General features: G+C 46.4%; 1 protein-coding gene across 1 annotated transcript in view; it reads right to left on the bottom strand.

The window, feature by feature from the left end:
* crhr1 (corticotropin releasing hormone receptor 1) overlaps nucleotides 1–26,712 on the bottom strand; it is a 131,233-nt gene that overhangs the window by 50,407 nt on the left and 54,114 nt on the right. Inside the window, exon 5 of the mRNA XM_061223939.1 lies at nucleotides 6,826–6,911. Within this exon, the coding sequence (XP_061079923.1) occupies nucleotides 6,826–6,911 (86 nt within the window). The remainder of the gene's footprint in view (nucleotides 1–6,825; nucleotides 6,912–26,712) is intronic.

Here is a 26,712-nt window from a genome sequence, read left to right on the forward strand (position 1 = left end):
GTGTGTGTGTGTGATGCAGGTGTGTGTGTGTGATGCAGGTGTGTGTGTGTGATACAGGTGTGGCCTGTGTGTGTGATGCAGGTGTGTGTGTGTGATGCAGGTGTGTGTGTGTGATGCAGGCGTTGCCCCCCCCCTCCCTCCCCTCCCGCCCCCCCGCTGGGATTTCTATCCCTGCAGAACATCAGGTCAGTGGTTAGTTAGTTAGTGGAGAGTTTCACGTTTTTTTCTATGACATACGCGACACCCATTAATCTCTCAACAGTGAAGTTGGAAGCTGTTAAGTGCATTCAAAGTTTCTCAGATATTATCTGTACATTATATTAAAACTGCACTGGCCGCAGGCAGGTTGGAATGGAACATTAGTGCTAACTGGCGGAATGTGACCACGGTTGCAGTTTAACTGCAGTAACGTGGGAAAGACTTTACGATAAGGTTACATGAATGGGCAATAACTAATGTAGCTGTTAACCAATTAACTACTGAGAAGTTAATCTGTACAGCTTCGTCTATGCATTTGTGCGTCATTAATTCATTCAGAACTACATTAGCTAATGCCATTTCACATTGAAATAAAAATAAACAATGTATTTGTTAATGGTTAATTAATTATAATATTTTATCCGACAGATACATTGCAAATGTATAAATATTCATGCAAGTCATACATTAGTTTGTAGTTGGCAAATACATTAAGCAATGAAAAATGTATTTGACACTAAATGAGAGCACTTATGATGTACTTATGAATGTAATGAATTTGTTGATCATTAATTCATGACATTAAATTTGTTAAAGATTCAACCTTTTTGTCAACTGTGGCGGCAACTTGTCAACAAATGACTCTCTCAGAGCACATTGTAACAGCTTGGCCAGTGAGATATGTCGTAACGGGGGTCATTTACGTCACAGAACAAAGCTCTTGGGCTTATGAGAACGACAGACCTGATTTCCTGCAGAAATCTTCATCCCGATGGGAATGATTTTGGGGCCCGTTTTAAAGGACGTGTTGGAGGGGAGAACTGAGCCGTTGTTCTTTCCCTCCACCTGGACGGACGCTTGGGGACCATCAATGAAAAGGCACTTTAAAATTTTACCGGCTGAATTATGTGATCAGCATCGCACGTGTATTAAATTGAGAAAACAGGCGAATAAAATATAACGGGCAGCTGCTTTGGCCAGTGCGACGTTTGTGGGCTTCATTAAAAGAACGGGAGCAGCTTGTGCGAGAGAACGTCTTGTTTTCAATAATGAGAAATAACAAGAGGCCAGAAGCAAAAAAAAAAAAAAAACACTTCAGCTAACGGCGGCAGAGCGCAGTCGGCACGGCAACGTTACGTTTCCCGAAGCTGGACATTGGAGCGGGCGGTTGTCATGGCGTTTATTCACAATTACATTCAGATGGACATTTTTATAGTGCGCTGCCACTTATTTCCTGTCTCAGATTGCATGCACCAAGGGAATGAGTTGGAAAATAACATTAAACAGAATTATTTGCACAGATCTGGTCTGCATACTGAATGTGCATCGTCTGAAGCCGTAGCATGACGAGCACAAGGCCCTTTGGAGGCCCCTGAAGCGTCTGTCTGTGCTTTATAAGACTACAGCTCCTGTAAACAAACTACTGTCAACGATTCACATCTTCTTCATTGCGCAGAAGAACCAGGCGAAAAACATACAGTACACCCAAAATAATACCAAAAAGCCCCCAGAAAAGAATTAATGCAATGACTACTTCATTACATTACATTTGGCAGACGCTCTTATCCAGAGCGACGTACAACAAAGTGCATACCCATAACCAGGGATAAGTGCGCTGAAAGACCCTAGAGGGAAGTACAATTTCAAGAATTATTATTATTATTATTTTTTTATTAAATCAACAAATAAACAAACAACAAAGCAAAAGTGACCAAACTTAACTATCCAAATACTGCTTACCTAGCCAACTAAAAATACAGAAACACCACGTAAATCACAAAGACAACAATTAAGGTTCACAGGGAGGTAGGGAGGGATGGGGAGAGGTGCTGCTTGAAGAGGTGTGTCTTCAGCTTGCGCTTGAAGGTGGGGAAAGATTGTACAGTTCTGACCTCAACGGGGAGTTCTTTCCACCACCGTGGAGCCAGAACAGACAGTAGTCGTGAGCGTGAGGTGGAGGTTCGGAGAGGGGGAGGTGCCAAGCAGCCTGTGGAGGCTGAACGAAGAGGTCTGGCAGGGGTGTAGGGTCTGATGATTTTTTGTAGGTACTATTATTATTATTATTTATAAAGCAATAACAACAACAATAATAACAATATCTTTTTCCAAAATGCGTTTGCCGAGTTCACCTCACACCTAAATCAACTCAAATCCTTTTGAGGGATTGTTTTTTTTTTTTTTTTTACTGTAACTTCATTTCTCTCCTGACTCACTGCTGCATGAATGGTGATTGATGTCCAGCCGGTTTCTCCTGCGAGGACCAGATGGCAGAGAGAGCAGGCAGTGCTCAACCACCTCTGCTCCCCCCCCAGAGGGGCACCCCGTGTGTTTAAATAGGGGGTGCGTTTGGTCCCGGCTGATGTCACACACGCATCAAAGCCCAACTGCCGCAGGTTTTTCACCAGATTACCGCTGATGCCATCGTCAACAGGCACCGCCGTCTCTGGATCAGAGTGTCTTCCGGGGCTGCTGACGGCAGCTGTGCCTCTTCAAGAGAAACCCCCCCCCCCCCCCAAAACAACGACAACACCCTGAACACTTGACTGTGCAACGCACAGCGTCCTATCAGGACGTGACTGTGATCTACAGCCGGAGTAACGGCACACGGGGAGCGGACTCTCCCAGCGCTGAGCCCGAATGGAGGGCGCTAATGCGCTCTGGCAATCCACCGCGCAATAAAACCCGCCCTCGTCCCATTCTCCCGCCTTTTAAATGACCCCCCGTGTCTTATTTATTTAGGGCCATATTAAATATTTACTTGGTTACGGCCCGCGTTTAAAACCGGTTGAGGGTAATAAAAGACAAAAGGCGAAACTTATGTCCTGCAATCCATCATCGCCGGGCGAGTGATGTAGTCACTGATGGAGGCCGTTGTTTTATATTTTAGAGTGCTTTTATATCCACTGACAAAACACCAGGGCCAACAAGACGGAGGTTTCTACATTAGTGTCTGCCCAGAGAAAAGCATCCAGAAACCAGCACAAATACCAAGCATCGCAAACATTCTCTGTTATAAACGTCTCCCGAGTGTTTTCGGTTGATATCGCATATAAACTCCACTGCAGTTATTTAGCTGACACTTTTATCCAAAGAGATTTACAGTTGATTAGACTAAGCAGGGCCCCAGTATCTGCACAGATATAATCGTGGCGAGCCTTCCGGGTTCTCAGTCATGGACTGGACCTGAGGCACCGGGCTACAGGCTACAGGCTGACACTGTTCATTATCCCTGTCGTAACCCTGAAGACAATCGAGATATTGGCGACACAGCAGAAATGGAACAAGCCAATTACCTCACTGACAGATGGGGCATAAACTACCCATCATGCCTTGCACATACTTCAGTTTTTTTCAGTTAGATTTCATGGGGAATGTCAGGATGACCTCTGACAAAACCACAATATTTATCATTTCTTTAAACAACTTTCCACAAACTAAAAATGTTTTGGGTTGTCAGTCTCACATCATTAATGCGTTTAGGGGTGGGGGGTAGCAAAACAATAAACAAAAATGCTCTGGACTCGGACATCGTGTTCACCATAACCCTGCAGGATAGGAGAGAGGATGAACAGCCAAGAACTGCAGCAGTGCACACACTAACGGAGAGCCATCCGAAAAAGAAAAAGAGTGTCAAACACCATTATGCTAAAAAAAGATGTTTTGACACGCAGTGTCTTCTTCAAAGTGTGTGGCACTTCTTCAGAGTGTGAGAATATCTTTTTCTTTTTCTTTTTATTTGCAGAAAATGTACAGTGATGTATGTCGGAAATATTTGCAGTAGTGTTCTGAAACAGTAGGCTGAATATTTGCAGTAGTGTTCTGAAACAGTAGGCTAAATATTTGCAGTAGTGTTCTGAAACAGTAGGCTAAATATTTGCAGTAGTGTTCTGAAACAGTAAGCCGTATATTTGCAGTAGTGTTCTGAAACAGTAAGCCGTATATTTGCAGTAGTATTCTGAAACAGTAAGCCGTATATTTGCAGTAGTGTTCTGAAACAGTAAGCCGTATATTTGCAGTAGTGTTCTGAAACAGTAAGCCGTATATTTGCAGTAGTGTTCTGAAACAGTAAGCCGTATATTTGCAGTAGTGTTCTGAAACAGTAAGCCGTATATTTGCAGTAGTGTTCTGAAACAGTAGGCCGTATATTTGCAGTAGTATTCTGAAACAGTAGGCCGTATATTTGCAGTAGTATTCTGAAACAGTAGGCCGTATATTTGCAGTAGTATTCTGAAACAGTAAGCCGTATATTTGCAGTAGTGTTCTGAAACAGTAGGCTGAATATTTGCAGTAGTGTTCTGAAACAGTAAGCCGTATATTTGCAGTAGTGTTCTGAAACAGTAAGCCGTATATTTGCAGTAGTGTTCTGAAACAGTAGGCCGTATATTTGCAGTAGTGTTCTGAAACAGTAGGCCGTAGAAAGGCACAGTGTGAGGGAAGAGGAACAGAAGCAGGTAAGAGTGGTGTGTCCCTGGGAGCGGTCCGTATGACTGATTTTCCACGCTCCGGATACGACAGGCAAAAGAGCATCATTTTTTATTTTGATGTAACTGGGATTCAATTTACTACAGTTACGTCATCGGAAGATTAACATGCGTTCCCTCTCCCTCTCTCTCTCTCTCTCCCCTTCTCTGTCTCCCTCTCTCTCTCTCTCTCTCCCTCTGCCTCTCCCACCCTCTCTCTCTATCTCTCTCTCTATCTCTCTTTCCCCTTCTCTCTCCCCCCTCTCCTTCTCCCTCTGCCTCTCGCCGGTGGAAGCCATTTATTACTAGGCAGCTGGATCAATCACTCACGTTAAAAACAGCCACTGTCTGCTGCCGCCCTAGTGTTGAAATGAGATCTACATTGAGGTCCGCAAGTATGCGGACAGTGGCACAATTTCTTTTCTGTTCCTTTTGGTTCAGCACTGGATTCAATGAAATAATGAGTACTAAGGTTCACCTAAATTTGAGGGTATGAACATCCATGTATGATCTGTATAGGAATTACATCTATGTGCATTACATACAGTTCCCCCCCCCCCATTTAAGGGACCAAAAGTAATTGGATGGTTGGCTTCTTGGCCATTTCCGATTCGTCAGGTGTATTCAATCGCTTCCTTGGTGCAGGTATAAGAACGGTTTCAGTATCTACTCTTGATTCTCTGGATACTCTCAAATCAAAGGAGACAGTCTGCACTTCAACATCATAGTCAATGATTTATCTCAAATCCAATGTGCTGGAGTACAGCGCCAGAAGAACAGAAACGGTGGCACTGTAATATTTATGGCCCTGGCTGGACGTCCTTGCAGTCAGCGACTCTCATCACTCAGGACGGACTGGCAGACGGACGTTTATCGACGTGCAGACGGTCAGGAGACAATCAGCCCCCCCTGGGCTCACGGCCCGGCCAATATCACCTCCTCACCCAGACGCCTGAGCAAACACGGCCACCAGAACGCCACAGGCCCACACCACAGAGAACACATCTGAAGACTACGACTGTCCATGGACTATCCATGGAAAACGGTTGGCATGCATGTCGCCTTTATCCGAAGCGCTGTACAATTGATGCCTCTCATTTTCACCCATTCACCCATTTACACACACACACACACACACACACACCAATGGCAATTGGCTGCCATGCAAGGTACTAACCAGCTCGTCAGGAGCATTTGGGGGTTAGGGGTCTTGCTCAGGGACACTTCGACACACCTAGTGCAGTGTCGAACCAGCAACCCTCCGACTGCCAGACGACTGCTCTTACTGCCTGAGCCAATGAGACGCCTGCTCTTACTGCCTGAGCCATGTCGCCCCCATTCATACATACATTACGTTACATTAATGGCATTTGGCAGACGCTCTTATCCAGAGCGACGTACAACAAAGTGCATACCCATAACCAGGGATAAGTTTTTTTCATCCATCCATCCATCCATCCAAAGAGCGTATCCAGCACTAGGACATGGCCATAACAGACCAGACCATAGAGCGCATCCATGCACTAGGACATGGCCATAACAGACCAGACCATAGAGCGCATCCATGCACTAGGACATGGCCATAACAGACCAGACCATAGAGCGCATCCATGCACTAGGACATGGCTATAACAGACCAGACCGTAGAGTGTATCCCAGCACTAGGACATGGCTATAACATAACAGACTGTAGAGTGTATCCCAGCACTAGGACATGGCCTAACTCACATATCCATGCACCAGAAACGTGCCTTGAAAGACCAGACCTTACTGAGTTACTGGAAACACAGCCTGGATGTCAAACTCATAACACAGCATGATCAGCCCTGTATCACACAGTACCTGATCAATCAGACCATACCTGATTAATCCCATCATGGAGGACACGTCCTGTTCTCAACGTAGGCACCGAACTCCAGAATGAACAATCAATCAATCAACCAAACTTTTCTAATACAACAAATATGAGTGAGTCCTCAATTGATCCTGCAAATCTTTTTTTTTTCTTTTTTTTTTTTAAACAGGAACAACACAAATCAGATAACATTCAAAGACTGTTCTTACTGTGTTCCCAGGAGCTTTAAAAAATAAAGAAATAAATAAAAAAAATAAAAAACATTCAAAGAACATTCTGGAACCATAAATGCGTGCATCAGGGCGACCGTACCTCTTCAGTCAGAATGGCCTGGCACTGCGAGTAGTTCCCCTTCATCGCCCAGGTTCCGTTCAGCAGGCACTCTCTGTACACGTTGTCTGGAGGAGAAAGAGAAGGGGATTTGATTGACAGCTGTCTCCTTGTCACAGGCCTCCCTCTACAGTCGAGTGGCACTTAACGGGGAGCCAGTCAGTCATGCACTTCTCTCTCTCTCAGAGTTTCTCCCTCAGGTTTCAGGCTCACTTCTCTCTCTGAGAGTTTCTCCCTCAGGTTTCAGGCTGCTACCACAGTTTCGGGTGATTTCTGGGATTTTTATAGTACAAAGTTTTCTTTTGTAGTTTTTGTAGTTCTTTTGAGTGAAATGGCTACCTGGGAAATGTAGTCCAAAGCATCTCTCCTGTGACTGGCGGTGCGAGGCAAAGCAACATGGCGGCTGAGGCATCTCCACACGCGATGCACACGGCAGCGTCGGTCTGAAGTTCACTAACGACCTTAATCCTGCGGCTTGTGTATAATTGCGGCAGTTGGGCACGTACGCTCACAAGCCGGGAGCAGGAAAAGGCGCAGAAATAGACGCCTTTCAGCGGAGCGAGGATGGAGTTAATGAGTTTAATGAACCCCGCTAAAAGCCGGCGGTATAATGGCCTTTCAATCACCGATACTGTCGAAGCAAAACATAATGATTTATTCATATCAGAGAGCATACGAGAGCTCTTCCTGTTTATTTAATGAAGACCCATTTTCCCATCAGCGTCTAATCCACAGTATTATTCCTGATTACTCTGATTAACCTGCTGCATATAGATTCTCTCTTTAGCCGACTAAATACAGAGCGTGCACAAAGTAGCTTCGACGGGAAGAAAATAACGTACAGATAAGTACATTCAGTACTTAACAGTGACTTTTATGTTCACACAAGAACTTGCACAGACAAGTTTTACATGCGTGTTCACCACCACGGGCAAAAAGAAGCTGAAAAGCAGGTGTTCGTGGGTGATTCTCTGTTAGCTTTAGCACCGCCAAACAAAACAAAATGGGCTTAAGCTTATCAGAGGTCGGCCATTTTCCCTGCATAGCCGACAGTCGGCATTAATGTGAACTTACTGTTTGTGTCCTCCACAATTTTATATTTGCAATCAAGCACTTCACAAGTGGTTAAAGTGCAGATTCTTAGCTTTTATTAAAGCTAGTATATTTCTATATTGGTTGGTTTCACCAATCAGCATGTATAAATGATATCGCTTTTTATACATAATTTATCTTGTTACACAACGCTGAGGATGAACCATATGTGAATATGTGAATAATACTTCTCAGCGGTGTAAAAGAGACCTCTCAGTTCAGATTTATTCAGCAGGAGCACTGTGTTCACATCAAAGTACTGTTATACAATATTCCCCAAAATCTGTCCCCTACCCCTGCCCCGACCTGATCATGAACTTCAAAGGCAGAACACAATCGGTTCAACCTGGATGCAGTGAAATAATACTCCCATATCACAAAATAAAAACACAATAACATCACACAATGACATATCCACAACAATAGTCGTGTTGTTTAACGGTCCAATAGGAACACAATAGGAAATTCATATCATAATGAAGCAACACAATACCCCCCCCTCATTTCTCAAGTGAATTTATTTTAATATCTTTTTTCTCTATGTAATTGTCACTTTGTGCAAGTGTGGTTTATGTTTTTTTGAAAAAAGTTGAATAAAAATATATTCACCAAAAAAAAACAATGCACTAAAAGATGCTCTTGTACGGCGGTCTGGATAAATACAGCCCAGAATGCTTCATTCAAACATTTTAATTATGAATCACCTCAAAGTACAAACTAAGAGGGCTCAGAACAAGTAATCTAATCTGATTCAGAAATGTGTGACAGTTGGCCAATTTGGCACAGTCCTTCGGCAAAAGCGCATTCCACCGCTTAAAGTATTATATTCCACATTTGGAGAGAAATGAGAAGAATCATGGGACTAAGATTGAGGTCAAACCTGAGGGAAATCAGACTGCTTATCGGATCATCGGATTTATCCCCCAGAACCCCCACAGTACCAGTCACTATACGACAGCACAAACTAGCTCAAGAACTCCTCCAAACTGGCAGGAGGATGGAGACTGATCAGTGGCCATCTGCAATCCGCACCCTGCAACAGAATGCCAGTGGCTATCCCCAGAAGATTTCCCACTAATTCCCAAAACGTGTTATGGAAAGCAGAAAATGTAATGTATCAAATACAGACGGTCACAGTTGTGGGTAAACAGCAACTCGTAAAATCACACAGTTGCCATGGCGAGATCCTGCATGTGTCAATCAAAATAATTGATTTTGATCGATTTCACTGTGAAGCGCTTCGAGTGCGAGAAACGCGGTATATAAAGGTTACTCTCCAGAGGTCGATCGATTGCGAGAAACTCAGTCTTCCTTTCAATCGAAGGCCTCACACCAAGTCTGAGTTGTTCCCCGGTAGTTGTGTCTGCTGCTGGTTAATTAGAATGCAGGGCAGCTGCTTAATTGGGGAGGTGTGAATTTAAATCGGAGAGTTTCCTCATGCAGAGGGTCACTCCGTCTGTGCAGTCACGCTGAAGGCAGCGCTGTAAAACGACTGAAGCTTGGGCCGGTAGCTGCATGCTAAGCCATCTGGTAAACGGTGGGATTTAGGGGGGTTTAGAAGTTCGTTCACGACACTACGGAGGAAAAAAAACGTCCCCGGTGAAGTTGTAGAATCACAAAAACTTGGGGGGGGAAACCTGGCGTACACACGAGTGTTGCGCGTTTTGCTCTCCCTGCCGTTGTGAGTTTCAGTGCAGGGGATGGTGAGGGAGCCAGTGAATCACGGTTTTGGCTTCACGCAGCAAACGGGGAAAATGATGTCTTTTTTCGATGTGTCGAGTAGACTTATCTTTCCGCGGGTGAAAAGAACACAGAGAACAGTCCATTCGGCAGGCGTGGGTAACAGCCAGGATTCTCCATCGCCGCGGTTACACAGATAAAGCTGTGGTGACCATGGAGACCCCTCCCACACCCCGGAGCTGCTTTTGTGATGTCATACTGCCATGACTACTGATGCTATGGTTTGGGATAGCATGGCTGTGTACAAAACCAACTTGTACTACATTGAAACTGAAAAATTTAGTCCGAGCAGTGTGCTGGTAGTGGTTTCGAATGCAGCTAATCACTACTTCAAAATAGCTTTAAGATTTTAGTAAATTAACGTCAGCTGTTTGCTACATTGTTCAATTCCACAATAAATTTAAATTTGATGTACTACACATATTCAGAGCAACTTACACAGCTAACGCACCTTAATAGAGCAGATTATTTGCTAAAGAAGTTCAGTTTAAGAGCCCAAAAGTGCAACAGCAGCTTGAAGTTACAGGCCAATCTCCCTGCCCAATATTAGAAACTACTGCCCATGACTGAATACTTTTACAGGGTGCAACGTCCCCTTGATTTCTCACTTATGGTCAAATTTTGGACATCCAGAAGTATGGGAGAAATGTCATATATCCCCTCAGCAGAAAAAAAAGTTTTAGGCATTTTCATTTTCTCAACATAATACAAATGTATTTGATTAAATACTTTCAAAACTTTTTCTTTTCACTGAATGTCCTTTGTAGTGAAGGTGTCAGCCCAGTATAATATATGCTTCTTGAGATTAAGACTGGAGACTCAAGTCCCCCTACAGGGGACAGGAATGAATTGGCAGGTTGGAGGAGATTAAATTGCCAAAACATTGCACCATGACGCGATCTAATTTTAAAGTGATTCGTAATCGCTTTACCCACCGAGGATGGTCAGAGAACCCGGCCATCTGTCTTACAGTCCATTAGCTTATCCACCACTCTCTGGCCAGGACTCAATTCACATTCATCCTCAAATTTGTCACGCAATTAAAAACGGCGAGAGCTTATTAATGTCGTCCCCGTGTCCCCACGAACAGCGAGGGAAGTTCGGCGATCACCACGTCGACTTCGCCCGAACTGCGTCCGGGAGGAAACCGCGGATTGAGTCGAGGCCAGGGAGCGTCTCGCTCGCCCTCCCGCACGGCATGCTGGGAACGGGAGGTCTGCCACCGCCGGCGGCCGGCGGGGGCGAGCGCGTGAATGAGCGTGTCATTAGCAGGACTCTGATTGGCTCGCGCGGCCTCTCGCCGGGAGCGTGGGCGCACAGCCCCAGATCGATACTCCCTCCGCAGTCATAACTATAATTAGACCGTCACTCAGACAGGAGCGATACGGCCCAGATACAGACACACACTTCACCGCACGCTGGTCCCATAAACCACGAATGTCTCCTCTGGTTGTACACGGTGTGTACGTCGTTTCTGGAACGTTCCTGGGAAGTTTCTGAGGGGGGGTGGGGTGGTGGGAGGGCTGAAGAAGGTGAAGAAAAGGAAGAAAGAAAGAAAGTTTGGTTTCAGGTCGCCGTCGTGGTGGCGCGTGGCTCCCTCAGAGGGGCCGAGAGACGGGCAGCGTTTTCACGCCGTTGGGGGAAACGCAGCGCGGCTGACCTGGAGCGCACCCCTCTCTAATCTCACGAGCAGCGGGATACCGCCCGCCTTGGCACCGTGCCGACTGCTGACCCCGTCCTGAAACAAAGCACAGGGCCGGGGGGACACTGATGTGTGCAGCGCTGGCGGCCAGCGGGAGATAGGCGGCCTCCACGGGCGCCATTTTGGCTCGTCTCCCTGCCATTTCGGCTCCAAAAACCCACTGAGCTGGGAAACATCCCAACATGTCCCAGAGCAAAAGAAAGCAAATTCGGGCCCCAGTGGACAAGTAGTTAGTGTGACATGCATATTCTTAATCAGACGGAACAAGCACAGTCTTACGTAACGCTGAGAAATGGCAAGACCTGAAATGCTAAACTTTGAAGGTTCAACGTCCGTATAATGTTGGGGGGGAGAAATGAGTATTCGCTCCAAGCACACAATAGGCTACGGTGTACAGAGTGAACTTCACATTTTATACTAATCAAATACACAGAATGTAACAAGAAAGTCTATTTCTGCAGATTTGGTTGGTTACGCAAGGTATAATTTGGGTCCATGAGCGATTGTAGTCTAACCGTGAAGTAATCCCGGAATTAGTTACAAAATCTGACCAGCTGTTGCACCAGGGAAAAATGAGGAAGTACAAAACAGAATTAAAGTAGTATGGTTACAGACAAATGTTCTGGAAAATTCCACAGGGTTTGATACCCTTTCATTTCTGCTTGAAGGTGGCATTGGCGGTGCAGTGGTCACCTCACAGCAAGGTCTTGGGTTCGAATCCCACTGTGGAGTTTGCATGTTCTCCCTGTGTTCATGTAGGCTTCCTCTGGGTACTCCGGTTTCCTCCCCCAGTGCAAATGCCAGGCCACTTGGGGTCTAAATTAACCCTAGGTATGAGTGTGTGTCTGAATGGTGTGTGTGTGTGTGTGTGTGTAGGTATGAGTGTGTGTGTGTGTGAATGGTGTGTGTGTGTGTGTCGGTATGAGTGTGTGAGTGAATGGTGTGTGTATGTGTGTGTGTAGGTATGAGTGTGTGTGTGAATGGTGTGTGAGTGTGTGTGTAGGTCTGAGTGTGTGAGTGAATGGTGTGTGTGTGTGTGTGTGTGTGTGTAGGTATGAGTGTGTGTGTGTGTGTGTGTGTGTGAATGGTGTGTGTGTGTGTGTGTGTGTGTGTGTGTGTCGGTATGAGTGTGTGTGTGAATGGTGTGTGTGTGTGTGTGTGTGTGTCGGTATGAGTGTGTGAGTGAATGGTGTGTGTATGTGTGTGTGTAGGTATGAGTGTGTGTGTGAATGGTGTGTGAGAGTGTGTGTGTAGGTCTGAGTGTGTGAGTGAATGGTGTGTGTGTGTGTGTGTGTGCGTGTGTGTGTGTGTAGGTATCAGTGTGTGTGTGAATGGTGTGTGAGAGTGTGTGTGTAGGTCTGAGTGTGTGAGTGAATGGTGTGTGTGTGTGCCCTGTGATGGATTGGCGACCTGTATGGATTAGATCATGAATCTGGTTGTTGTGGGCTTGGTTTATAGTAGAGTCTTTCTTTCATTTAACATTGATTTGCTTCAATTGGGGCAATGCAGTCAACATTTTATTATTGTCTAATTGTATTCATGCCTGTACCTAGACATCTTTATATCACAAAAATATGAACTATATTCAGAACAGGAGCATTTATGTCCAAAAAATATTAAGGTTTGAAGTAGCCACTGTGTGGAAGATTAAGTGGACATTTGTGGAGATCAATTTTACACTTTAACAGAAGGTTGACCTTCCTCAGTGCAATTAAACTCGTCCAAAAAAACTGTGAGCTTTCTTTCTCTGCAAAATACCAAGTGTGATGTGAAATTCTCAACGATGACCTGCCGTTTCACGTGGTAAAACGTGAGATGGGCCAATGTGCTCATTTTTGAGAAAAGGGAATATTATGGGATGGATCTCGAGAGGCATCGGCGTTTGTTTTCAGTAACTACGACAACCAGGAACAGGCCAATCCGGCTGAATTGCGAGTGAGAAAATGACTGATCAGATTGAGAATATCCACCTAATCAGGCCCAAACACCTGCTCCCTCGAGCTACAACGGTGGCCCACATGAGAACACCCTGACACACAGCCACAGCCACACCCTGACACACAGCGACAGCCACACCCTGACACACAGCCACACCCACACCCTGACACACAGCCACACCCTGACACACAGCCACACCCTGACACACAGCCACACCCACACCCTGACACACAGCCACAGCCACACCCTGACACACAGCCACACCCTGACACACAGCCACAGCCACACCCTGACACACAGCCACAGCCACACCCTGACACACAGCCACACCCACACCCTGACACACAGCCACACCCACACCCTGACACACACCCACACCCTGACACACAGCCACAGCCACACTCTGACACACAGCCACAGCCTGACACACAGCCACAGCCAAACTCTGACACACAGCCACAGCCTGACACACAGCCACAGCCAGACACACAGCCACAGCCACACCCTGACACACAGCCAGACCCACACCCTGACACACAGCCACACCCTGACACACAGCCACAGCCACACCCTGACACACAGCCACACCCACACCCTGACACACAGCCACACCCACACCCTGACACACAGCCACACCCACACCCTGACACACAGCCACACCCTGACACACAGCCACAGCCACACCCACACACACAGCCACACCCTGACACACAGCCACAGCCACACCCTGACACACAGCCACAGCCACACCCTGACACACAGCCACAGCCACACCCTGACACACAGCCACAAGAGCCCCACACTGCCAATCACCTGCCAAGGAGCCTCACACTGCCAAGAACCTGCTAAAGACGCTCAAGCCAGCTGTCTACAAGAGCAGCACACAACCAAGAACCTGCTAAAGAAGCTCAAACCAGCCGTCTACAAGAGCCCTACACTGCCAAGCACCTGCTAATGACGCATGAGCCAGCTGCACTTGAATTGAAACCTTTTGGTCTTTTAAGATTCTCTGACCTTTTAACATGACGGTAATTTTTGTTTACATTGCTGCTTTTTCAAATCATGATGTTTGCCAAAAGGGATTAAAGACTCTGAATGAAGAGGCCATGGCTAGAGTTCAGTCAGTGTAAGCACATAGCCTTCACTCGTCAATACAAACAGCTGCTTTCTACGCGTTTCTATGAGTTATTCAGACTGCTGGTGAAAGTGAACAGAAGCTGTGTTTACAATTACAAAACAAGGCTGAGGTCAAAATATCAACCGCATCTCGTATCCTGAGAACATGTGCAAGGTTGTTGGTTTCCGACAATAACAGTCCTTCTGTTTGAGAGACGCCTGTGGAAGAGCTCAGGAACCTTTAACATTAACAACACACACACACACTTTCACACAGCGCACACACACATTCACACAGTCTTTTGTGCTGTGTCACAGAACCTATTAAACAGACAAAGCTCAAAACGGCACATGACTACAGCGTAATATTGCGTAACTAAAAGAAATTTGATGGTACACACGCATCAGCGTTCTTTTCCTGGTTTAAGGTCGAAACCTAACCCCCCCCAGAGCCCAATTCCCCCTCCCCCTCCTGTGGTCAGCTCTCTGTTTTAACATTTCGCAACGTCATACAAAAACATACGCCATGTCACGTGGGAAATTTGTTTCACTAACAGCTCCGCAAAATTGCAGTTGGACCCTAAAATATGCATATTTCGACCAAACGCCAATTGTTTTACTTGGATCAGAATGGAACACAAATCGAAAGCACCAGGATGATGTCAAAAGCTCAGAAACAGGTAAGACAGGCATGCGGGCCTTTGACTGCTGTTTTCCATTCCGGAGAATGTTCCATGTTGTGGGACTGGTCCTGCAGTTCTTCTTCATCGCTAGGGAACAGGTTATTCCCAACACCATGTCAAAATATAAAAAGTATGACAAACATGCAGGTTTGGCTCATTTCCAGTCGCTTTATCTCTGAACTCAGTGAAACGGCGTTAGCTGGATAAGTGCAGTGAGTAAAACGCGGAACGCTCACAGATCTGGAACACGGACTGAAGTACAAAGAGCTGTTCTGGGTTTTACTCAGCGCAGTTATCCAGCTAACTCAGTAATCCTGCTTTGTGGGTTTTACTCAGTGCAGTTATCCAGCTAACTCAGTAATCCTGCTTTGTGGGTTTTACTCAGCGCAGTTATCCAGCAAACTCAGTAATGCTGCTTTGTGGGTTTTACTGATCTTGTTTTGTGATACACGCCCCTGGTGTCTACGGTTGTCACAGATTTCGGCTGTTGGCCTGTCAATCACAAAATGTTTCCTCTTTCAAATCGGATTTGTGTCATTGTTTACTGTTGCAGAAAACAGAAAATGAAAGTGCTTATTGTTTGACAACTGATCTGACAGAAGAAGTCCCACATGAATATAGAATATTAATGATATTATGTTTCTGATCTTGTCTTAATGTCTAATTAAAAACAACTGACGGATATGTATACACCATGAATCCACTGTAACAAGACAGGGCTCCCGGAAACGAACACAGATTCTGACTCTGAAAAGCGTTTCTTCTGCATGCCATCACTGTGATACCTGGATGAACTTATAAACCCCTGTTTCTCAGATCACGGTCCTCCAGGGCCGAGAACGGCTTGTTCTTCACACCCCCTTTACCAGGGAGTCCAGTACCCGGGGTGTGAAGCCAGCCTGGCCAATCAGAAGCACTAGTCGGTCAGTTAATTACCCGGGAGGAAAGAAATGAGATTTGGGATTTCTGGGCCAGATTTTGGCTCGAAAACAAACAAACAAACAAACAAAGAGTGAAGCACTTTTTTTGAAAGTTAATTGAAACCCCTTGGCTCAAGCCATTGGAAAACAGCAAAGATTTTCTGAGCACACAGAAAACAAAAGCTATGAATATCAAATGCGATTGATTCAGGCCTGGTCGCTGAAAAGTGAATGCGAGACCTGGTTATTAAAAAAAAAAAGTAACGGAAAGCGAGAAAAAAAGTGAAATCGATCGGAAACGGCCCATCAGAGGGTAGAGAAATGATCCTGTGTGCGAGGAAATGGAAATCTTTCCACAGAATGCGTTTCAGGGACCCTCATCAGTCACACGCTGGATAGATGTACTCCGATGTGCTTTCCTTGTCAATTCCAGATACAGGAGATCATTTTTCCGTTGATAACGGCGCGGCTGACCTTGGACAGAAAGGTCCGGAGTCACACACAGCCATTTTGTCTAACTTTTTCAAACAGGATGCAAGCTGTAGCTTTGTCCTTTCAGGGCAGAGTTTGGCTCTTCATGGTTTTCCAAACAAATACGTGAATTGGAATTTTGATTTCAAAGTTCATATCTTCAAGAAGTATTTTTCATATTTCATGAATGACACATAATAAATAAAAAAATATTGTGCTCATAAAAATTGCTTGCAGTATTTGCTTACGTAATATGTGACTGCATTTAATATTCGTGAACATCCACCGTGGGCGGGGTTTTAAAGGTGTCAACAGTTAAACGAGGGAGGCTCTGCACGAGGGAAGCGTTTCAGCCGTTAAAGAGAAGAACCGAACACAACTGACCCTTCACAGCGTTTAAGGGTTTTCCCTGGCAGTGAATGTGTTGTTATGACCGACAACATCTCCCACCCTGGGGGAACGGGAACGCTGGATTTCCGCTGGCGGAACATGACTTTCAGAATCGTGTTTTCCCCGACAGTCTCAGTGCTTAAAATGTGAAAGCCCGTCCTAAATTCACACCTGTCTAACATCAAATAAAACCTCTGCAGAAAGGAAAATACTCAAAGCGCTGCAAGCCAGCTAGAAAAAGAGGATCAAATGGGCGCTCGACAACCGGGAGAAACAGACGATACGAGACGTGTGGGAACGTCAGTCGCACATTAAACAGAGTGCCTTTCTCTGAGTGAGCCAGTCGCGGTGAGGGACTGTCTGGGTAAGGAGGCTCATAATCAGATAAAACCTGCATCTTTCTCAGATCAGGGCCACATCCTTCCAGCCAGGCTCCACCTGCCTCAGTAACTGTGCGGTTTGGTTTGGGAGACAGACAGACAGCCACAGTAACTGCAGACAGACAGGCACCACGCTGGGGCCACTGGCCCCTGCCCCGGTCACACCCGATAGAGGATCGCAAAGCACAATTTCACACGCTGTTGTGGAAACAAACACCAACTGCACACACATCGGATTCTGCTATCAGATCTGACGAGCCCTATTTTCAATTAATCAGAGTTTACAGTCGAACACGAAGCCTTCTCCGTCAGTGAGAATACCTCCACCCTAACACTAACACTGTGGATACGCGTGAGGATCGGAGAGACCCTGATTTACCCACGATAAGGAGCGCACACACCGCCCACGCAGTCATAAATCACCTTACGCATCAGTAGATACAGCATGTTGCTGAATAAATTACACATTTCATTACGACGCCCGACAAGGTCCCAACAGATCAATGCGTTTGGGATCGAAATGTCCACGTTGCGCAATAACGGAGCGGCATAGTTCACAAGCTCAGTGAGCCTTGCGGGCGTTATCTGCATTCAGCAGAGGTCCCTCTGCTGTGCACCTCGAGGAATTAGGACGTGCATGTTACTGCTGTTCATTAGAAAACCACACCATGACAGCACCTCTGATTTATGGGGGCGTGGGTTTGGGGAGCGCAAAGGTACATTAATGGAAGCGTGAAGACGGATTGTGTAAAGCGGACAAACTGAGCAGCCTGTCGCCGAGTGGCTAAGGTTGGGACCAGGACCCAGAAGGTTGCTGGTTCAAGCCCCGCTGTAGCCACGATAAGATCTGTCACTTGAGCAAGGCGCTTGACCCTACATTGCACCGGGGGGTGGGATTGTCCCCTGCTTAGTCTAATCAACTGTAAGTCACTTTGGATCAAAACATCGCCCATTACAAAATTAATTTAAAAAATAAAGTGCGGGGCCTGGAAGGACCTGAATCTTGTGCACAGATTGGGGGTGTTGCGATTTCCGGCTCCGGGCTGTTGGTAAAAAGGGCTTCACATGACAGAAGCTGCTGTGTCCTGTAGTGTGCACGCGGAACAGCACAAACGGGCGGGGCGTCTGCATCATTTCGACAGGACCCAGCGCGGGACGATGGCCAAGACTCACTCAGCTGGTGACTCATGCCCAAGAGAAGTGTTAATGCAAATTTTCACAAACCATTTGGCAAGGAATGATGATTAATAGCCAGGTAATGCGTCATCATTACTAAACGTCAGGACATTAATCTCTGAATCTTACAAACATTGCGAGCGCCTACTCTCTCCTTGTGATCTGAAATACCCAAAAAAAAACATTCTTCTCTGGGTTCCTTCTGCACAGGTCACAGGTCCCACGGAAGTGCTCCGACTTTCGCATCCGTGACAGACTGCGACAAGGACTGCTTTCTCAAATGAGTATTTCAGGGTGAGTGAACAGCCCCGGAATATTTACAAATTGATATCTTCAAAATTGCTTTACCATGACAGTAAACTGCACAGTAATCTGCTCGTTTAAACGCTTGAATGAAGTCATCAATTTCAACCTTTTAATTTGACATCAACACAAGAGATCGGTTGAAATTCCTTCTGGGGTGAAAAACTATTAAAGCACCAAAAACAATCTCGATCCAGTTTTACATTACATTTTATTTTGCACTATTATCAAAAGCGACGTAGAAAACAGTGCACTACCAAGGTCATAGAACAAACAACCAAACACGTCAGATAAAGTGCAATTCACAAATGAGGCCAGGAACACAAGTCTAGTACACAAGGCAGAAAGGCCAAGTCTGTAACTACCAAACCAAAACATCTACAACTTCAGGAACTACAGTAGCGAGACAAATACAAATTCACAGATTAAGGAACAAAACGCAGTCAGCACGATTGGGAGCCAGTCGCACGGCTGGCAGGTCGGTTCTCCAGCGCCTCAGGAGCTTTATTCAGAACAGGTGTTCGGATCAGTTTGGGCCACAGGGTGGGCCATGCTGAAGCTAACGGACTTTCTCGCTGCGATTTCACAACTTCACAGAAGTCCTGACAGCTCGTTTAAACGCTCATTCTCTTCATACTGATTTGATTTATTTGGGGACTGTGATATATTTGGGGACTGTGCGTTCTGATACTTTCACAGTGTTTTTATAGCACCCGCAACTCCTTTGTAATCCACATCGCATTTTCCGCCATACGGGACCGTCAAAGGAGTGCTTTCAGAGGGGGGCTGTGAGTCAGTCTGCTGGCATTCGGCTCTTAGGTCACATGATTCACACCCAAGGCCCTGTTTACAGGCTTTAGAGGGAGAAGAGAGCGCTTTCTGCACTCCACATCAAGAGGATGAGCAAGACCTACAGAGCAGAGAGAAACACAAACAATGCCACAGCCTCTCAGTGCTGATCCACTGTCCTTTACCATGAGATTAAACACACACGCGCGCGCACACGCACGTACCACACACTCGCGCGCGCACGCACACACACGCACACACACGCACACACACACACGCACATAACCACGCACACACATGCACATAACAATGCATGCACACACACGCACACACACGCACTCATGCACGCACAAGCACACGCACGCACACGCGCAAGCAAGCACACACGCACACACACACACACGCACGCACGCACATAACCATGCACGCACGCACGCACACACACGCACGCACGCACGCAAGCACACACGCACACGCACACGCACACACACACACGCACACACGCACACACATACACGCACATAACCACGCACACATGCACATAACCACACACGCACGCACACACACACACACGCACACACATAACCACGCACACATGCACATAACCACACGCAAACATGCAGATAACCACACACACTCACACACATAACCACACGCACGTGCACAAACAGATATGTGTATTGTATTGGTTCTGTGTCAGATTAGTGTTCACTGGGATGCCTGCAGTTTGGGGTGTGATACACCAGGGGGCGCTAGTGAACACACTGTCACAAGTTCCTGTCTTCACCCTGAAGATATCGCCATGCCGATAAGCAGGCTCCTCGAAATGTTACCCTCACACCCCCTGACCACTGCCATGGCAACGAGACGGAACACTGAGCCCGGCCGCTCTTTAATATTTACCTGTCTGCCCAGCGAAGCCTTTAAAAACCTCTCCTGTCAATCATCACAGTGGGCTCACAAATTAATGTAATAACAAATTTACCAAAAAGAAATGTAGATTTTTCTCAAATAAATGTCGAGTTATTAAAAACACACGTCGATTCATACAGATAAACGTTGAATCGCAATGTGCCCCAGACATCTTGGCAGAAAAAGAAACCATAATTTTATTAATTTATCAGCGCTGGTAAGATAACCAGATGCCATTCTCCACTTCAAGTCCGGGCACATTCCGGGCACGTTCTCTATTAAAAGACTCTGGCGTAATAAGATAAGATGTACTTTACCATACCCAGCGGGGTTATGGGTCCTCTGCATTTGACTCATCCTGGTTACTGAGGAGCAGTGGGGAGGTACTGTCCAGCACCGGGGGACCAGCCCTGGTACCAGCCCCGGTTCTGAGGACAGAGCCTCGGTCAAGGGCAACGGCAGGAGCACGCCTAGCCTGACACGCGTGTGTTTGTTTGAGTGTGGGAGGAAACTGGAGTACCCAGAGTAAACCCACGCCAACACGGGGAGAACATGCTAACTACACGGAGAGAGCATCTGGCCAGTTGGGATTCAAACCCAGAACCACCTTCTAAGTGAGGTAACTATGCCAACCACTACCACCCACCATGCTGCACAGCCTGTCAACAAACCTCAGGCAAAACAAGTCAATGAACTCAATGCTGAAGAAGACTGAAGCCACTGAAACAACAACATGGACATGTTCTGGACCGTAGGCCGGCCCACTGGTCCTCCATCGACCGCTACGGACAGAAAAAGTGTTAAACAAACCCAACACATAACGTGTCCCTTTGACAGAGCTGTTCTGAGAGAAAGTCCTTTTCCCACACAGCAGCTAACTGCATCATTTACAATATATTACATTCTATGTGTAAGCATGACTTACAAACAGAACTGCTCGTAAGAACGCTTGAGTTTGTAGAGGTTTCAATTCTACAAAAGAGGTTCACAAAAACAGCTTGATTTCTAGATGATTTGATACAGATAGGGAGGGCTCTCTTTATATCAGTCACATACACACACTCACACAGCAGCTAAGATTGCATCATTTACAACATGGATGGGCAAGGCGGGTCATGTCTGCTTCTGGATTTCAGACCTTCTGCTCTTTATTATTTAATTAGCCCAATCATGATCCGTAACTTTTAGCCATATTCCGTGATATAAACAGCAGCTGACCTTATAGCATTTTATTGTGGTCTAATTTATGAGTGAATCGTTCATGGTGCATATGGCCAATTAGCTGATTGAGCCAGGCCAGGGTAACTGGTAATCCTGCATACACACTGGCCCTCCAGGACTGGAGTTAACCCTGCATACACACCGGCCCTCCAGGACTGGAGTTAACCCTGCATACACACCGGCCCTCCAGGACTGGAGTTAATCCTGCATACACACCGGCCCTCCAGGACTGGAGTTAATCCTGCACACACACCGGCCCTCCAGGACTGGAGCTGCCCATCCCCTGGTTGAGAAGACGTCTGCTAAAAACACATCTGTGTTCAGAAAGGAGGACGGCGGAGGCAGGGATCTAGTGGTTGTGCTGGTGTGTTAATCTGGGGGCAGAACCTCAGTGTAACTCAGCCAGACATAAAGAGTATAACTCAGAAACAGCCGGTGCAGAAAGTGACAGTAGTGCCCTGTGGATGGACACAGTGCAAACATCCGCTCGGGAGCGCCGGGGTCGAAGCTAAAAGCGCTTTAAAGGCGGTCTCTCACCCCTCGGAAATCTATTCCCACTTCAATTTCCTGAGTGCACCGTCTGGCAGCCAGGAGGCCCTTCACACGCCGCAGGGCAATCGCAGGTCGCTGATTATTTCCAGGGGAAAAGAAACACCTTTCTCTGCGCTGGACTCTCGCTTGTCCGTCTCCGGCCACACCGAGTGACACCTGGCAGGTTCTCTACGAAGTGAAAGGTCAAACGCCCGGCGGGGTTATCCGATTGGCTCCCAAACTCTGGTTTTCAACACGCTGCCAATCACGGCGCACACACCACATCACTGCCCAGGCCTCGCCCTCATCGGGGCTGTGGGCGCCAGAACGTTCCAGAAACAGTTCTGTGAACGTGCAGCGAGGAACTGCGCTAGGCCCCGCTGACAGTGTGTGGGGAACCAGGAGAAACAGCTCCCGGTTAAGCACTTAATCTCAGCCGTCCCGCGCGCCTCCTCTCAGCCTTTACAGGTCTGGCCTCCTCGTTTTCAAACGTCCGTCAGGGAAGCTGTTAAAGCCTCTCACAGAAACAGTAGCGCGGCAGTAAAGCCTGCCGTGGCAGAAGAGCGTTTCTATTCTTACGGGAGCGCTTGGCACAGTCGCCAAAACACGGGAACTTCCAGTCGTGCAGTTCCATTGTAGAAGAGCGCAGGGTTTTAAGAAGAAACGAACACCAAGAGATGAATGCACACAATTACAGACCGGCCTCGAAATTGATTTTACACGCCGATCTTTGTTGGGCCCAAACACAAGGTCCATTTTAAGACAAGTTTTCTTATTTGCACAAATCTCTTTAATCAGGGTTTCCCCCGGGTGCTCATGAGAAGCTCTGTGATTCTGCTGAATTCACAAGCACAAAAACATCAGCAAATCTCAGAGAAACAATTATCTGACTCAGGAGGGCTGTAAGGTGCAGCAACATTGTCGGATTCGCAATTTAAAAATGTACAGTTCAAACAAAAATATTAATCGCTGTTCGGTTCAATTTAATCATCATTAATGTTAAATCTGACATGAATTTATCTTTTAAGACTTCTAACTGTGGAGTGAGTCAGAAAGATAGCAACACATTTCCTGGCAATTTTAGTAATTGGACTAATACTACGTAACATTACAGAATGAACACCGACACGAGAAAAACGCTTACCCATTTACAGCCTATCATTAGTAGCATGTTCATAGACACAAGTATATATTTACAGCATTTTAATGCAACCGCATCATGCTACTCCAAAAATAACCAAAGCTATCCAATACGCCAGCTGCATTTGCTCGTTTAAGCAAATAAACACCGCGGTGATTATTGCAAGTTTTACATTAGTTTTGACATGAAATCCCGAAGGTTGTGGTATCACGTTATCGCAAGGGCAATTCAATCTTCTCCCTGAAGAGAGAACTTTGGCAACGTCGAGCGAGTTTAAACGCGCATCCCAGACGCGCACGTTAACATTTATAGAGCGATGCCCCCCCTCTGCAGCTGAACCCCCGCCCACACTGGGTGCTTTTGACTGTGCGTGAGGTCTATCGCACCCATTCCCGCTGGTCAAACAGCGATGGCATGGAAGTCTGTTTTTACTGTGGGATGTTGCGCCACATTGAGTGGGAAGTTCATATAATGTGGGACGAGTAAAATTAAAGCGCAGAGATCACTGTGCAGTATTCGGCTAGTTGTGGGTTTGGGAGATGCCAGACCCGTCTCCGATTTCCCTTTGAAATGTCCCCGCGAAATGTCCCCGCTGCTAAATTACTGTGATTACGCGTTCGTATAGCAAGGATTCCATGCTTAAGAATGGTCTGGAGTCGACGTCGATAAATTACATCCTATGAGTTACGCATGTGTAAGCATGACTTAAAAATACTGACTGCTTGTAAGAACACTTGATAAATTAAACCCAAAGTACAGAAGAGTAGGAGTTTGTAGATGTTTCAATTCTACAAAAGAGGGCCGCAAAGTAGCATGATTTTTGTATGATTGGAAACAGATGGCCAAACATAACGACAAACAGCATAAACTGCGGGTAAAATATTTTGATAGAATTTTCTGGCAGTTATGATTTGCAGATACATGGTTTGATACTTACAATATGTGGTTTGCACTCCATTCATTCGTTTCTGTCTCACACTAAACCATTCCAGGCATCCGACACAGTCTGACAGCTGCGTGGTCAAGCCGGCGTGATTTTACGGCGCTGAACCCGCACCACCGAACCGCAGCTACAACACACCCGCGGTGGGCCCAGTCCAGGCACCTGATTGGCCAGATGGGTCGTAAAAACCAACCAATGTGGTGGGGACACTGCGTGGACTAACGCCACGGGCAGTTATTGACTGGAGCAATAAAGTGCTGACTTTTATTGAATATCGGCTGCCACACAGCCAGCAGCAAGCTGGCCGTGTTCAGCACAGCGCCCGCATTACCACTGTGCTGCGTGCGGGAACCTGTGTTCATCTTCCAGTGATTCTCCATGCAGATATCCCGATCTCGCACAAATTATTCCCAGGATACCGAGCAGAAGGGGGCGGGGGGCGGATTTCATAATTTGCGTCGGTTCATCAATTCGGGACAGTGCAATGCTAATTTCCAAACTTCAAAAAAACCTGACTTCTGCGCGTGGTGCGGACCGTTGATTTGTGGGAGATTTCTGCCCACTCGCTCGCGGGCATCAGGGGACTAATTTACAGAGAGGCTGCACACGCCTGCCAAATGGATATTCACATATTTTAATGAATATTTGTTTTATATTATTCATCGGGACATAATTTTGTGTTATGCTTTATTCACCGCATCTTTGAATATACCCAAAGACTTTGGAGAATAAATTATTTCTTCACATAATCCGGAAAGGCTACTGAGTGATGTGAAAAAACCCCGCCAAAAAAACACTTAATCACAGGACAATACTTTCCTGCAGATTTCTGTGTGGAAATAAAACCCATTGCTTTGTGTGCTTATTTCCCACTCAGCAAGAGAGCGTGAATAAACGTTCAGACCTCGCAGTCATCTGACCAGCGAAGCATTCCAGGAGAAACCGTGTTAGGGCTCAGCCGTCAAATATTAAGACTGCATATTCATCACTCCCGCCCCCTCAAAAAAGCCCATAAAAACACGCACACAGGTAAGTGAGGTCACCTCTGGCCCACTCTGCAGACTCAGCAGAGAAGCAATTACGGACACAAAGAGAGGGGGGGGGGGCAGGAGGGAGGGAGAGAGCGGGAGAGAGGGGAGAGACGGACAGAGAGAGAGAGAAACAGAGAGAGGGAGAGACTGAGAGGGGAGAGAGAAAGAGAGATGGACACAGAGAGAGAGCGAAAGACAGAGAGAGAGAGACTGAGAGGGGAGAGAGAAAGAGATAGACAGAGAGAGAGCGAAAGACAGAGAGAGAGAGACTGAGAGGGGAGAGAGAAAGAGAGATGGACAGAGAGAGAGAGTGAGAGACAGAGAGAGAGACTGAGAGGGGAGAGAGAAAGAGAGATGGACAGAGAGAGAGAGTGAGAGACAGAGAGACTGAGAGGGGAGAGAGAAAGAGATGGACAGAGAGAGAGAAAGACAGAGAGAGAGACTGAGAGGGGAGAGAGAAAGAGATGGACAGAGTGAGAGAGCGAAAGACAGAGAGACTGAGAGGGAAGAGAGAAAGAGAGATGGACAGAGAGCGAGAGAGAGAAACAGATAGATGAACAGAGAGACAGACAGAGGGAAGAGAGACACGAGGGAGAGGAGGGAAGAGAGACACGAGAAAGAGGAGAGGAGGGAGGGAGAGAGAGAGAGGGAGAGAGAGAGAGAGAGAGGGGGAGGGAGAGAGAGAGAGGAGAGAGAGAGAGAGGGGGGGAGAGAGAGAGGAGAGAGGGAGAGAGAGAGAAATGGGGACATATCCGCTTGTTTCTCCAGAGAGAAGTCTTTTCTGATCTCTCTCTCAGAGAACAGTGCAATGTAGCTACCAGAATACAACAGTGCAATACAACTACAGTATTACAACAGAGCATTACAACAGTGCAATACAACTACAGTATTACAACAGAGCATTACAACAGTGCAATACAACCAGAGCATTACAACAGTGCAATACAACCAGAGCATTACAACAGTGCAATACAACCAGAGCATTACAACAGTGCAAAGCAACTAGAGCAATATAGGTGGAGCTACAGAACACTGCAGACGCCTACCTAATATACCAAAATATAACTAGAGCAAAACAACTAGAGCAATACCAACTAGCGTGATACCAGCTCTTCTGTGCTTGATTGATCATGTCTGCTGCAATTCAGCCAACCAAGAGGACCAGAAGGTTTGCACCTTTTGAGTGTATTTGATAGGTTCCTGAAATGCTCAGTAAAGCGTACAAAGGTATTTCAATCCAAAATGTATAAAAAAAAAAATTTAAACATAGTTTTTTGTTCAGGCTGGCCAGGTCAGACAGCCCAGGCACAGAGGACTGTCAGGGTAGATCAGCCTCATTCTCTTTCTCACCGTAAATCAGCCCCATTCGATTGACTGTGATAGAAAACTT

The sequence above is a fragment of the Conger conger genome, chromosome 16 (genome assembly GCF_963514075.1).
Source record: "Conger conger chromosome 16, fConCon1.1, whole genome shotgun sequence".
In the NCBI taxonomy this organism is placed as follows: Eukaryota; Metazoa; Chordata; class Actinopteri; order Anguilliformes; family Congridae; genus Conger; species Conger conger.